We start from the raw sequence: 14,977 nt of genomic DNA, 5'->3' as shown, positions 1-14,977 counted from the left end.
CTTTCTTCCTTCTACACTATCAAGTAAACCTTGCCTTGCAATGCAGCAAAAGACCTAACGTGCAGCTAAATGAAGGAACAGTCTTGCTTATTCCCACAACTCACAGCCCAGCACAGCACAACATCCTGCCACTGGTGCTTGTCTGGTCCCCGTTACCCAGTTCAGTGTTGAGCTTAGAGAGAAAGAACTGGTGAAGTAACTCAGCACGTGGCCTGAAGTGCCAGTTCCAGGTGACTGCCTGTCCCTGGAGAAGCTGCTCTAGTGGGAAGTGTCCCTGCCCATGGCAGGGGGTTGGAACTGGATGAGCTTTAAGGTCCCTTCCAACCCAAACCACTCTGTGATTCTAAGCTGTCCTAGAGAGGAAGAGCCAGCCCCTCCTCAGCCACCGGCACAGGACCAGAAAGCTGTGCATGGTCAAGGGTTAGGAGCTACAACCCACGCTCTGCACAGGGAGCCAAGAGGAGCTCCAGGATTGCTCCCCAAACATGCTGTGGCTGGAGTGAAATCACTGCAGTGCCCGTGGGCTGGGTACACAGTGGGTGTGCCAGGGTGACATGTGGCTTCACCCACTCTTCATGGCTTGATGTCCTGTCATCCCTGCCAAGAGCTTGGGTTACCCAGCAGCTGCCACCCTGGCACAGCGCCAGTGCCTTGTGTGTGATAAACTTCTGGTGTAGGAGCTGCACATCACCTGCTCCAAGCCCTTTGATCTCTGACTCCTCACCTTTGGCAGGAGGCCATGTGTAACACAACCACCATCTCACTTTGTGTCCTCCCAGGACAGTGGAACACCTTGGGATCCTCACTGGAGCCCAGCTCTTCTCCCTCAACAGGGAGGAGCTGAAGAAGGTGTGTGGTGATGAGGGCAACAGAGTCTACAGTAAAATCACCGTGGAGAAAAACCAGCTGGAGGTAAGCAGCTTTTGGGACACTTCCTGCCTGAATGGGTGCCTGTACCAGCAGTGGCAGGCACCCCACTGAGCACACATCTCATGAAACACAACTTAAAACCCCCCCAGAACCACACAACCAATAAATGCTGATAAGTTTTGTAAGCAAAAGGGCCCACATCACCCTCTTTCCACTAATGAACCTGCCCCTCTCACTGGTATCACTCACCCCTTGGAAAACAGCTCTACTCTTCCAGCATTTAAATACTATAACTACAGCCTGAAGTTCAATTCAACCTTCCTGTTCTGTTTCCATTCCAGAAGAGCAGAGGGGAGTCCGAGCTGCAGGAGATCATGAAGCGCCGCCAGGAAAGGATTGATTCTGCTAATTAAACTCTCTCTGCTTTAGTTGAGCTCTTAGTCCTAGTAGTGCAGGAAAAGGGAACGGCAGCAACGACCCCTGCTCCAGGTGAGGGACAGCAGTGCTGCGCTTAGTGTGCGACTGCCATCAAAGTGACTCTTTCATGAACACTGGTGAGAAGGGTAGACAGTAAGACCATGTTCCATTGGGAAAGGTGGTTTAATATTGCATGGAGTATTTTTTTTTTATATAACTATATATTTTATACTGAAATTTTATGTGCATGCAACAGAGCAGAAGAGAATTCACACAAGTGGCTGAATGTCGGACAGTGGCTGGATTTGAGCTAGAAACACCCCACAAAGCTTTCCTCATAGGGCTGCCCCTGCTCTAACCCCCCTTGCTGGCATGGCTTGGGAAGAGCATGGCACACGCAGGGAATGAGCCAGCCTGAATGTGGTGTCTGGACCATAGAAATAAGTCTTTCCCCCTCACTTTGCATTTCCTTCTCCACGGCCCTGCAGAGACTCTGTGAGAACTTGCTGTCCTCTTTCTGTGCCCCCATACCCCCTCTTGGATTAATTGCAGCAATCAGGATCTAAGACTGGCTGCTTCCTTCCTGCACCAGTTAGTACTGTCTTCAAACAGTGGCAATGGGCTTTCATTACACAATGAGCAGGATCCAAGTGATCTGAATCTGCAAATAGGTGAGCTAAGGCCCAGCAGTAGGAAGACATTAGAATTTCTTCCTAATGTCTCATCTAAACCTTCCCTCTTTCAGTTTTCAAAGCCATTCCCCCTTGTCCTGTTCCTTCAGGCCCTTGTAAAAAGTCCCTCCCCAGGGCCTGTAGGAACAGGCCAAGGGGAATGGCTTTAACCTGCCCGAGGGGAGACTGAGATGAGCTCTGAGGCAGAAGCTCTTCCCTGGGAGGGTGCTGAGGCGCTGGCACAGGGTGCCCAGAGAAGCTGTGGCTGCCCCATCCCTGGCAGTGCTCAAGGCCAGGTTGGACAGAGGGGCTTGGAGCAAGCTGCTCCAGTGGAAGGGGTCCCTGCCCGTGGCAGAGGTTGGAGCTGGAGGAGCTTTAAGCTCCCTTCCAACCCAAACCATTCTATGATGAGGCAGCCTTGCAGCCCATCACCTTGGCACTGATCCTGTGCCACAGAGCTGCAGCACTGCCAAAGCCAGGCCTGAGACAAGCTGAAGAGAAGCCCCTGCTATTTGCTCCCAACCTCGTCCCCACCTTCACGTTTTCATTGCCAAGAGCAATCTGAAATGCTTCCTAAATAACTTAAGAAACAAAAGCACACTGGGAAAGGGTTTTAATACACAGTAAATGGCCACAAGAAAAAAAAACAAATTAATTTAACAGAGGCTGTTGCTCTTCACGTCCTGTTTTTCTTAATAACTATGTGCAGATGCACATTTATCTAGTGAAGTACCCCCCAGTTCTTACAATCCAAAAGAGGCATAAGGAAAACATCCCTTTCCGCAGAGACAAAATTAAGGGATTATGCACCAGTAATTTAATCAAAGCTTTAAAAGCTCAAACAAGCACCTATCAGATTTCCTGCCCACAGCAAGTTTGGCACAGACTGCATTGAGATCTGGAATTTACTTCCAAACCGACTTGCAGCAAAGCAAACACATCTACAGGAGCTGCTCACAGACCATGAACACTTTGTCTTCTCCTTCATTCACACCCCTTAACTTTGGCTGAATGGGAAGTCAGGTCCAGACTCCACAAAGATGCACGTGTGCTTTCCTTCACCTGCTGTCAGTGGTCCCAGCTCCTTTAAAGCCTAAGCACATGCCTCAGTCTTTGCACATTTAACAGGAAAAGCCATGCTGCTGTGAAGCAGGGACTGGGGAACATGTGTCTCAGTCTGAGAACACTGATGCACCTCTCCGTTTTGGGGTTGTTCTTCCAAAAGGTGTATCTTTTCCTCATCTTGAAACAGGACATGGTTAGCACCAGCAGGAGGAGGGTGCAGGCAGGGAACTCACAGGGGAGGAGCATGGCTTAGTCACTGCTTCACTGCAGCAGCTGGAATTGGCAACGGGCACTCACCTTGTCAAGGAGGGATGAAGAGGCCGATCCTCCTGAGCAGCCCTGGCTCTGGGTTCGGGGGGAGATGGGAAGCAGGTGTTGAAGCACAGGAGGCTGAATCTCTTCTAAAATGGAAACAAAACCAAATGGTGAGGTAAGGGAACACAGCACCCTTCTGGGCCTTGGGTATAAAGGAAGGGAAATCACACAGAATTAGAGCTACTTGGGATGCTGATAGAGGTGGAAAGCTGGGAGCCACGGGGGCATTTCATAACATAAATATATCAGTAGACTTTATGCAGAAGTCACTTTTAAAATCTCCATATGACTGAGCTGTGCATCTGTTATATTTGTACTGCCTGCAGATAAAGCTATAATGTACTGTACATTAATGTAATTGAACAAAGGATAAAATGATATAACCATGCACTGTATAAGATTTATTAAAATAGCTAAGTTATACTTATAACTCTGGCTCTGTGTCTTTCACTTTCTCTGGAGAAGAGAAGGCTGCATGGAGACTTCATAGCAGCCTTCCAGTATCTGAAGGGGGCTATAGGGATGCTGGGGGGGGACTTTTCATTAGGGACTGCAGTGACAGGACAAGGGGTAACTGGTTCAAACTGAAACAGGGGAAGTTTAGATTGGATCTAAGGAGGAAATTCTTTCCTGTGAGGGTGCTGAGGCACTGGAATGGGTTGCCCAGGGAGGTTGTGAATGCTCCATCCCTGGCAGTGTTCAAGGCCAGGTTGGACAGAGCCTTGGGTGCCATGGTTTAGTGTGAGGCGTCCCTGCCCATGGCAGGGGGGTTGGAACTGGATGATCTTAAGCTCCTTTCCAACACTGTTATATGATTCTATAAAACACAAAAGCAGTTCTTAAGGACTGGTTTTTCACAGAACCCAGTCTGGTTTGTGTTGGAAGGGACCTTAAAGCTCCTCCAGCTCCAACCCCTGCCACGGGCAGGGACCCCTTCCACTGGAGCAGCTTGCTCCAAGTCCCTGTGTCCAACCTGCCCTTGAGCACTGCCAGGGATGGGGCAGCCACAGCTTCTCTGGGCACCCTGTGCCAGCGCCTCAGCACCCTCCCAGGGAAGAGCTTCTGCCTAAGAGCTCATCTCAGTCTCCCCTCGGGCAGGTTAATGTCACTGTGAGAGTGAGATACACAGTGGAGTACCTGAAACTGCTTCCTTTTGTTCCTGGGGGAATGCCATTCAAAAGGAAGGGTGTTAGGGCCTTGATAACCATTCCTGTCTGAAACCAGGGGCAGGTGAAAATCTCACCTGTGGTACCAATCAAGTGCTGGGAGAGCTCCGGCTGAACCCAAAACATCCCCTCCTCACTCATCATCCTGAAGGGGAGATTCCTCACAGCTCTAGAACATGCAGTTGAGCCAACACATGCAGACAGCGCCCAAGGCTACATTCTGCACTGGCAAGCTGAAAATGGGCAATGCCAGCTAACGCAGGGCCGAGAACAAAGCAAAGGGAAGGGATGTACAAGGGAGCCTCTCTTATCCCTTGGCAAAGGACTCTGGAGGCAATGAGAACACGTTTCCTAGCCAGTGACAGGATCCAAACAGGACTCAAACCCAACGCCTTGTTCCCATTATCCTCCCTTTGGGTAGAACAAAGCACCAGAAGACTGTACAAAAGCATATTCCTGTGTATCAGGAAGGGAAATTACCATGGCAGCTTCCCCAGCTGAAAACAATACAAGCCAAAACGAGGGGAACAGCGTGATCCGAGGAGCTCCTCTTTAAAGGCCAACTGGCACTCTGCAACATCCCCGTTTGGGATCACGATCCCGTTACCTCCCCTCGAACGAAGCTTAGGTGGATCAACAGCGCTGTGTGCCCGCGGGTGCATGCCCCGCCGCGTTAGGGGCTCTCCACCCGGTAGAGCAGGCTGAGGCCCTGGCTCACAAGCCTCTTTCAAGCCCTGCCACACGAGCGAGGGAGGAAACGCACCGCTGAGCTCCAGCAGCCGGTTAGCGCAGGCGAGCCTCTCCTCACGGCTGCTAAACGGCGGCCAACGCCTCAGGACCGTCCCGCCGCCATCTTGTGTGGCGGCGGAGCCCCGCAGCGGAGCGGCCCCAACGGTAACTGGTGTGTGAGGGCGGTTTAAGGGGCTCGCCCGGGGGTGAGGAGGCTCCAGGGGGGCTCGCAGGGGCAGGAGGGCCCCAAGGGGCGGGCAGCACCCCGGGCACCGGCCGCCCTCCCGGCGCGGGGGGCAATGGCGAGCGGGGGCAGCCGCATCCCCGTCACCAAGGTGACCACCGGCCCTCACGAGCCGCCCAATCAGCGACTCCCTTCCTACCCCGGCTCCGCCCAGTCTCGTCCGTCTTACCTTCTGATTGGCTCGCCGCCTCCCTCCTGGGACGCGATTGGCTGCGGGTGTCGGGAGCGAGCGAGGGCGGGGCGGGTGCGCGCACAGGCCGGCTCCCCTCCGGGCTCCTCGCAGACGGCGCGGCCCGCGGATCATGTCGGTGTCCCCCGTGAAGCGGCAGAAGATGGAGTCGGTGCTGGACCAGCTCAAGCACCACACCACAGTGGTGGCGGACACCGGGGATTTCAACGGTGAGAGGCGGCGAGGGCTATGGCGGGGAGGGGGGGGGGTGTCACTGCTTTTCACCCTCCCCGTGGAGGGTGGACGCGCCCGGACCAAGGGCCGAGGGGGAGCGAACCACGCTGGGGCAGGGGGGAGTCCGGCGTTGCGAAGGGCGCCGTTACCTAAACGCGGGGCGGAGGGGGGGGGGGGGCAAGGCTCAGTTTTAGATCATTTTAATTCCACATCACGGAGAATTCCCGGGACTTGGGGAATCCCTCCCCTGGGAACGGCCTGGATCCTGCCGTGCCCCCCCCCGCCATGGGTGAACCATCACCGGCTCCTACCGGCGAGGTCAGGATTAGGAGCACACAGGGTGCTGAGCATGTGTTCAGGCGCTGATCCTGCCGCCGGGTCACGCACGGCTGGTGCTTGCTTGTGCTGCGGAGGAACTGGCACTCCCGTGTGCCGGTCTGACCGGAGAGAACCACGGTACCACAACGGGATCGGAGCACGGATGCAGCTTCATGAACCATCGGGAGAGCTGGAAGCACTGCGGGATAACTTCAGCCTTCAGAGGTTTGCTTTGGAGTGGCAACAAACCTGGCTAGAGCCCAGCAAATTCATGGAGTCATGGAATGGTTTGGGTTGGAAGGGACCTTAAAGCTCCTCCAGCTCCAACCCCAACAGCTTCCACTAGAGCAGCTTGCTCCAAGCCCCTGTGTCCAACCTGGCCTTGAGCACTGCCAGGGATGGGGCATGGATTTCAAATCTGCTTACCCCAGCTGTGAAAACATCCTTGGGATGGCCAAGGGGGTGTTTTGTCTTCAGGGACTGAAGACTCCTTGAAGCAGTTTTACACTTGATCCCTGCCTGCCTGTTGTGGGTCTTCCGGATGGTCCAGACAAGGCTTCAGTCAGCATCTGACTCCCTGGACCATCCCAATATGCGCATGGACTTCAGGTCAATCCCTGATGGCACAACTCTTGCTCACCCGGTTCCTGGTGGTGGGGAGAAGCAGGAACTCCTGGTGACAGGCTTCACGAGGCCACTGTGCCTGTTGCCAGACACCCACAAGACCCTTCAGATGCTGCAATGCTGGGAAGAAGTAACCAACAGCTAACATACACTTCTCTAAAACTGTGCTTGCGCTCCAGGACTGACTTTTGTTGGCATCCTGCTTTATTTTAAGCCATATCCATGTGAATTAAAAGCGTGTTTTGAAGGACCTGTTCGTACAGAATGGACTAGCTCCAGGATCACAATCATTGCCCAGGAGGGAACTATGGAAAAACAATACTTTTATGACTCAAAACATGAGGTTGCACTCTCAAACCTGGGGTTTCACCTAAAATCCCTGAGGAAAATGAGCCAGTTGTGAACATTCTGTTGGGTTTTGATGTTTAGCTCTGCTAACCAGGGAGCTCGGGAGCAGGAATCACTGGAGGGGCCTGCAGAGGCTCCCTCTCTGCCCTGGTTGCTGAGTCAGGCTGCATGCCAGGCAAGCCTGGCTGGGATGGGGGCCATGCATCGAGGTCACAGCCTGCTGCTGCAAACAGTGCGTGTCCCCTCAAAGAGGTGTAAGCCCAGGGCTTAAGGGAAACCAAAGGGTGAAATAACTTCTGTACAGAAGGGAGTACATGGGAAGTACACAAATGGATGCTAAGAAATGGTCTGCAATTCTTTGAAAGCTTCAGGAGCACTAAGAAAAGTGTTGGAGCCTGGCTGGTGAGGAGTTCTGGTGCAAGCAGTTGTAGACAACCAAAAGCCCAACTGCTCAGAGGGAAGATGCCCTTGTCTTCACCTCCCCACTGTGATGCCTGGAACTTGGCTGTGCTGCTGAATACAGTGTGGATTGATGAAGTTGAAAATGAGTACCACTTCTCATCTGTCTTTTCTATGAGTTCATTTCTTGTAGGCAGTAGTGAGTTAACTGCTGTACCTCACTGTTGTAGCTCCATTATCTTCATGGCCTTTGTGGCACAAGCTTTCAGGCAGCAGCATTTAAACATCACCCTGCACTCACCTGCTCCATCATGAACACTACAACCCTACAGCCACGAGGGTTTGTGTTCACACACACTGGAGCAAACAAAGCCCTTTGAATTGCTCAGCCCTGCTCCTGGTCCTGGTTCTAAACAGGCTCTTTTTATTTCTCTAGCAATTGATGAGTACAAGCCCCTGGATGCCACCACAAACCCCTCTCTGATCCTAGCTGCTGCTCAGATGCCAGCTTACCAGGAACTGGTGGATGATGCTGTTGCCTATGGGAAGAAGCTTGGCGGGTAACTAAAGGGGTTTTTATCTCCATAGATGTCTAAGACACCTTATTTATACAAATAGTCTTTAGTACAAGCAGCGTACTGGGGTTTTCCCCTCATGGGTGTATCATCTCCTGCCCCAGAAAGCCTTAATCCTTAAAGAGAGAACTTCCTGTGCTCATTTTGGATGTGCTTTGAAGCACCAGTTCACACGTGGCCTTCTAGTGCTGCTCAGGGAAACAGGCTGGAGTTGACAGCATTATAGGAGACAGTGTCCAAAGGTAACAGTGCTGGTGGTGCAGGGAGGGTGGCACTTAAACATGGAGCAGAGAAGTGGCTGTTTGAACTCTGGAGCTTAATGTTAAATGGGCTGTGAAATTAGCTCTTCAGATCCATGGCAAGGCGTGAATGCACGTTTTCTCCTCCTCCCCCTCATCGAAATGCTTTTGCTCTCTGTGCTTTCCAGGTCAGAAGAGGAGCAGATCAAAAATGCTTGTGACAAACTTTTTGTGCTCTTTGGAGCTGAAATACTGAAGCGGATACCTGGGCGTGTGTCCACAGAGGTGGATGCAAGGTTGGCTCTTTTCCCTCTGGGTTACCCTGGAGATTTGTACAGGCAGAAAGAGACATGATGTGAATTGGAGAGAGGTGTTCTTGACTAGAGAGCTCCCTGTTTGAGATCAGCAAGAGTTTATGTTGTTAATGTTTAGTTAGAACACGGATTTCCTGCTTGATTCTGTGACAAAACTGTAGGAGAACAAGAAATGCTGAGTCTGGATTTCTGTCATCTTCCCTTGCTCCTTAAGCAGGGGAAGCCTCATGCTTCTAGTACACTTATTCTCTTCTTGTGATGTCTTCTTAGTTGACCAAGAGATCCGTTTGCACAGTTTCTTTCAAGACTCACATAGGGTTTACCTGTTAACTTCTCACTGCCAAGTCACTTCTATGCTCAGCTCCTGCATTCATTGGGGAAAACTGGAGGAAATCTATAACTTTCTCAAGGAAAACCATCTGGAGCTGTGGATCCTCTGAGTCAAGGAGCAGTGGTGCTGTCAAACACCTACCTGAGGGGCTCAGGAAGCATCTCTGAGAACAGAAACACACTACTGGCATATAACTAATAAAAGAAGACAATGTTTTTCAGTGGGGTTTGGGGGGAGAGCATTTAAAAGTCAATTTTAAGCAGTCCTGCTCTTGTTCCAAAGGTTGTCCTTTGATAAGGAAGGAATGATTCAAAGGGCCAGGCGCCTCATTGACCTTTATAAGGAAGCAGGAATTGGTAAAGATCGGATTCTCATCAAGCTCTCTTCAACGTGGGAAGGAATCCAGGCTGGCAAGTAAGTACTGTACCTGGTGTGCTGACTCATTGCATGCTTCTGCCTGCTCACAGCCACCTGCCAAACACTTTCCATGCTTAAACTAAGGAGATGTTTTGAAAGCATTGCACCAGGAAGCCTGTCACTAGGGTGCAGTGAGCAAGGAAGGTTCCGTGCTGCAGCTTTGTGTTGAAAGAGGAAAAGTTTGCTCATACAAGAGCCAGGCCACAAGTAAGAGTTTCCTGAAATGTCACGCTGAGGAGTCTGCATTTGCTTCAAGGAACAGCAGTAATAAATCACATCCTGGCAGCAGAAAACGCGTGCTGTTAGTTTAAACCTTTAAAGCTTCTCAACTGAGCAACATTCCTAATGTAACTCAAGAAATTCAATAGTTTAACCTACTACTTAGTAAAACAGACATTCAGCAGGTGATCACACTGCTGGTTTAACCCTCTGTCTGCAGGGTCCTGGAAGCAGAGTATGGGATTCACTGCAACATGACCTTGCTCTTCTCCTTTGCTCAGGCTGTTGCCTGTGCTGAAGCTGGAGTTACTCTGATCTCCCCATTCGTAGGACGTATCCTGGACTGGTATGTTGCAAATGGAGACAAGAAAAGCTATGAACCTTCAGAGGATCCAGGTGAGCTTTTAACCTATCATTAAACATACAAGAGCTACTCATCAAAGTGCAGTTGATTCAGAAGTCCCCTTGTGAAAACACCTTGGGTTTGAGCATGTTATAGATAATTGGTTGTACATCACAAACTGGTTTGGGTTGGAAGGGAGCTTAAAGCTCCTCCAGCTCCAACCACTGCCACGGGCAGGGACCCCTTCCACTGGAGCAGCTTGCTCCAAGCCCTGTGTCCAACCTGGCCTTGAACACTGCCAGGGATGGGGCAGCCACAGCTTCTCTGGGCACCCTGTGCCTGCGCCTCAGCACCCTCCCAGGGAAGAGCTTCTGCCTAAGAGCTCATCTCAGTCTCCCCTCGGGCAGGTTCAAGCCATTCCCCTTGGCCTGTCCCTACAGGCCCTTGTCCCAAGCCCCTCTCCAGGTTTCCTGCAGCCCCTTTAGGCACTGGAGCTGCTCTCAGGTCTCCCCTTCAGGAGCCTTCTCTTCTCCAGGCTGCCCCAGCCCAGCTCTCTCAGCCTGGCTCCATGGCAGAGCTGCTCCAGCCCTCACAGCAGCTCCATGGCCTCCTCTGGGCTCACCCCAGCAGCTCCACGTCCCTCATGCTGTATCATCCTGAAAGCTGCTGATTTCTCCCTTTCAGGAGTGAAGAGCGTCACCAAGATCTACAACTACTACAAGAAGTTTGGCTACAAAACCATTGTGATGGGTGCTTCATTTCGAAACACTGGTGAAATAAAAGCCCTGACAGGCTGTGACTATCTCACCATTTCACCCAAGCTTTTGGCAGAGCTCAGCAAAGAGTATGTCAAGTTAACTCCCACACTCAGTGTAAAAGAGGGTAAGTCTGCTTTTGGGGAATGGGGGGCTCCCTTTCTTATTGAGTCCTGAGCAAGTTGTTCCCCTCAGCTCTGTGGTTCTTTCTCTAAGGGTAAATCCTGACCCCCCTCTAAAGCACTGTAGCCTCATTACAACAATGCTGCTACTGCCACCCAGTCATTTCTTGAGGGTCTTGAGTGACACTGAGGACACTAACTGGAATTAGGGTGGGATCTGACTTGCGTTTTAATACCATGCACCTTCTCCTGAGAGGGCAGGAGGAGGTTTATACATCATACACTTGGGATAAGAGTTTACTGGCCATTAGCAAAGATGACAAACCTGGTTTAATCTTAATATTGCATCAGTGGTGGAATTGGCCCTAACCATGCCAAAAGGTGGGTTTTCCCTCCAGAAACTCTGGAAATGAATTGTAGGCAAGACTTAGTGATTCTGTACCACAGTGGCTTTGAATGAACATTCCCATTGCACTGCTGTTCCTTTTCAAATGCCACTTTACACCTCGGGAGAGGAGATTTGTGCACAGCGTAGTCATGGGCTGCTGGGTACAGGACAGAATTGGCCTGGAGCAGTGTTATCAATTGAGCTTTTGTTAAGGACTTGCTAAGTGATCAAAGGCCAAATTGTTCAGCATATTTGCTTACAAAGTCTCACTGCAGTAGGACTGTTGCATGATCCTTTGTAATAGGCCTGAAAGTGGATTTGGAAGCAGATACAAGACAGTAACATGCACATAAACATTGCACTTTAAGAGAAGCTGTCTAAGTTACCTTCTGTTCCTCTCCCAAAACCAGATCAGGGGCACTTTCAGTCCTGCATCCCAGAATGCCCTCCTGTAGCAAGTCATGTTGGAAATTGGAATGATTCAACAGCTGGAGCTGGTTCCTTCCTAAATCCTTTCTGGTTTAGGAAGCTGGTGGTTATTGATGATAATCTGCTGGTTTTGTCTCTCGTTCACGTCCCATTGCACAGCTCAGTCATGTGATCTCGAGAAGCTCCACCTGGATGAGAAGGCATTCCGCTGGCACCACAATGAAGACCAAATGGCAGTGGAGAAATTATCTGATGGGATCAGAAAGTTTGCTGCAGATGCAATTAAGCTGGAGAGGATGTTAAAGGTAAATGTTATAGCACAGAATCCTGGAGTGGTTTGGGTTGGAAGGGACCTTAAAGCTCCTCCAGCTCCAACCCCTGCCACGGGCAGAGACCCCTTCCACTGGAGCAGCTTGCTCCAAGCCCCTGTGTCCAACCTGGCCTTGAGCACTGCTAGGGATGGGGCAGCCACAGCTTCTCTGGGCACCCTGTGCCAGCACCTCAGCACCCTCCCAAGGAAGAGCTTCTGCCTAAGAGCTCATCTCAGTCTCCCCTCTGGCAGGTTAAAGCCATTCCCCCTTGGCTTACACTACCTGCCCATCACTCACACTGCCAACTCTCATGTTCCTACCATGCAGCTCCCTGTGCCACGGCCAAGGGTTAGGAACCCGTGAGCAAGTCTGGTCAGGTTTCTGTGCAGGTGGTACATGTTAGGCAGGCCAGGCAGCTTGCAAACTGGCCACCTAACTGAAGTGAACGTGGTAAAACCTCCCTGCATCTCAAGAAAGAATTCATGCGGATGTCTACAGCCACACCAGGTGCTTGAGGCCCAAGGCAGTGTTTAGGCTGGCAGCTGATCAAGGTAACATTGCTGTCAAAGTGAAAAGGCCTTGAAGCCTAATTTTAAACTCTTCAGTTGTCAGCAGTGGTAGGAGACAGGTAAATAATGTCTAGATAGGGAGCTGGAAGTAAATCATGTCTGTACTTGGCACTAGGAGGCACCACAAGCGGATCTGAGTAGAGCCAGGCCATGTGGAAGTCCTGTGTCAGCTTATGGAGAGGCTTTCAAAGGGCATTAACTGAACTGTGTGTTTTGGGGGGGGGAAATACTCACCAAGGTACCTGAGCTAGCACTTAGAATCATAGAATGGTTTGTGTTGGAAAGGACCTTAAGATCATCCAGTTCCAACCCCCTGCCGTGGGCAAGGATGAGTCATTCCAGACTGTGTCACCCAAGACTCCATCCAACCTGGCCTTGAACACTGCCAGGGATGGAGCATTTACCTCTTCTCTGGGCACCCTGTTCCAGTGCCTCAGCACCCTCACAGGGAAGAACTTTCTCCTTATCTCCAACCTGAACTTCCTGTTTCAGTCTGAACCCATCACCCCTTGTCTTATCACTGCAGTCCCTGATGAAGAGTCCCTCCCCAGCATCCTTGTAGCCCCCTTCAGACACTGGAAGCTGCTCTGAGGTCTCCCCAACTTGCTGTTACTGACAACTACTTCACAGTGAGCTGCATTGCTAAAGCTCAGCTCCCAGACTCTGCCTCAGCTTCTGCTGTTTTCCTTCTCCCTTTCTAGGAGCGAATGTTCAGCGCTGAAAATGGGAAGTAGGAAACCGAGGATGGTCCTGAGGGTTGGAAGAGTGGCTCACCCCAGGGTAAATGGATGTACAAATGTCTTACCTGTACAAGTCTCATGCTGTCTATGGATAGATTTCTGTATCATGCTTTTTTTATCAATTTGCAAAGGGAAAGATAACATTTCCAATTCTGGTGGCACTTTTGTCAATACATGCAAAGTAACACAGCCTGTCCTTGTCCCCTGGTCATTTCACTGCTGCAGACACACCTGACACAGGAGGTCACACTTATTTAATACTAAACTCCTAATTAAGTCTACAGCCTTAACGCACTAAGAAGCAATTTTGCCTTTCATCCTGTTTTACTGTGGCTAAAGAGAAGACCCAGGTTTCAAAAGCTCTCCTTGATACTAAACCCACAAGTACTCTTACAAGATACACATATATATTGCATACAGATATATGGATAGATATGTGTATATATGCATATATATACACTCCCACAACCACCCCATGGCAGGGGGTTGGAACTGAATCCTCTTAAGGTCCTTTCCAACCCAACCCATTCTATGATACTATATATAACACTATACCAACTAGGCTCCAGTCCCTTCCTTTCCCCTCTCTGCAGCCAAGCTGGCAGCAGTAGTGACTTCCTGGTTGGCAAATCTGGCGTATCCCCTCATAATGAGTATTTCAGTGCTTTTAAATGGGAGAAAACTCTATCCTAAGGAATTTTATCCAATATAATTTAGCACTTGTCTAAGAGCCCAAAACAAGGGAACAGCAAGAAGAGGGAGTTGACTGAAGCTGAAAATGCCACTGAGATTACAACACATGCACAAGCTACACGTACCCTGATGGTAGTGGAGACTCTGCTTTCAAAATGAAGGAACTAAGTCTCTCAAGCAGTTAATAAAGTACTTGACAGTTGGTTAATCTGAGCTGACAGAGTGAACATGTGGCTACAGCTCAAGATCTGTTAAGAGCTTTGTATATTGTCTTTGGAGGAGTTACTGCTTTTCTTTATGCAACAGTCATGGAACTGCTGCCAACTCTGCTCCACAAACGAGGCGGTTCTGTGTTTTGTGGGTTACTTTGGTTTGGGTTTTTCACACCATCCTTTCCTCGCTGCCCTTAAGCTGCTGCTTTTGGAAAAGAGGAAGAGCTCTGTGGCTGCCTTCCTCAGGAAGGACCTAATCCTAATGCAGCATTTACCAATTATAGGCCTTTCTATTAAGTTGGGCTGCATGTGATGAGATTCCATGCTGTATTTTCTTAAGACTAATTCAGTCTCTTAGTTTATGTAGGTCCTGTTCCATCAAGAGCAGATACAAACAAGTAATAGGACAAAAGGAAATGACCTCAAGTTGGGCCAGGGGAGGGTTAGACTGGGTATCAGGAAACATTTCTTCCCCAAAAGGGAAGTCGTGCACTGGAAAAGGCTGCCCAGAGCAGTGGTGGAGCCACCACATCTGGAGTATTTACAAGATGTGGCACTTGGGGACATGGTTTAGTGGTGGCCTTGGCAGTGCTGGGGAATGGCTGGACTTATCTTAAAAGGTTCTTTCCGATCTAATTGATGCTACAAGGTTCCTGGTTAGATGTAGACACAATCAACTGTTGTCTAAAGTTACTCTGTAAAGAGGGGGGGGAAGTAGCACTGAGGCTACGACACTATCACAGACACACAC

The 14,977-nt window shown here is 50.3% G+C and overlaps 2 protein-coding genes across 2 annotated transcripts in view; both read left to right on the top strand.

The window, feature by feature from the left end:
• EPS8L2 (EPS8 signaling adaptor L2) overlaps window positions 1-1,490 on the top strand; it is a 59,621-nt gene extending 58,131 nt beyond the window's left edge. The window contains exons 20-21 of the mRNA XM_062623320.1: window positions 780-912; window positions 1,212-1,490. Coding sequence (XP_062479304.1) covers window positions 780-912; window positions 1,212-1,283 — 205 coding nt within the window. The 3' untranslated portion in view covers window positions 1,284-1,490. The remainder of the gene's footprint in view (window positions 1-779; window positions 913-1,211) is intronic.
• Window positions 1,491-5,766: 4,276 nt separating this feature from the next.
• Window positions 5,767-13,513, top strand: TALDO1 (transaldolase 1). The gene is made up of 8 exons (XM_062623278.1): window positions 5,767-5,876; window positions 8,006-8,129; window positions 8,572-8,679; window positions 9,311-9,442; window positions 9,885-10,060; window positions 10,692-10,889; window positions 11,861-12,006; window positions 13,283-13,513. Exons 1-8 carry the CDS (start codon window positions 5,780-5,782, stop codon window positions 13,313-13,315), a joined length of 1,014 nt encoding a protein of 337 aa, XP_062479262.1. The 5' UTR covers window positions 5,767-5,779; the 3' UTR covers window positions 13,316-13,513.
• Window positions 13,514-14,977: the final 1,464 nt, after the last annotated feature.

The sequence above is a fragment of the Pezoporus occidentalis genome, unplaced genomic scaffold, assembly GCF_034315485.1.
Source record: "Pezoporus occidentalis ecotype Australia unplaced genomic scaffold, CSIRO_AGI_Poc_V1 ctg250, whole genome shotgun sequence".
Taxonomy (NCBI): domain Eukaryota; kingdom Metazoa; phylum Chordata; class Aves; order Psittaciformes; family Psittacidae; genus Pezoporus; species Pezoporus occidentalis.
Note: the sequence above shows the minus strand (reverse complement) of the source record. Positions and strands in the feature narration are given on the sequence as shown.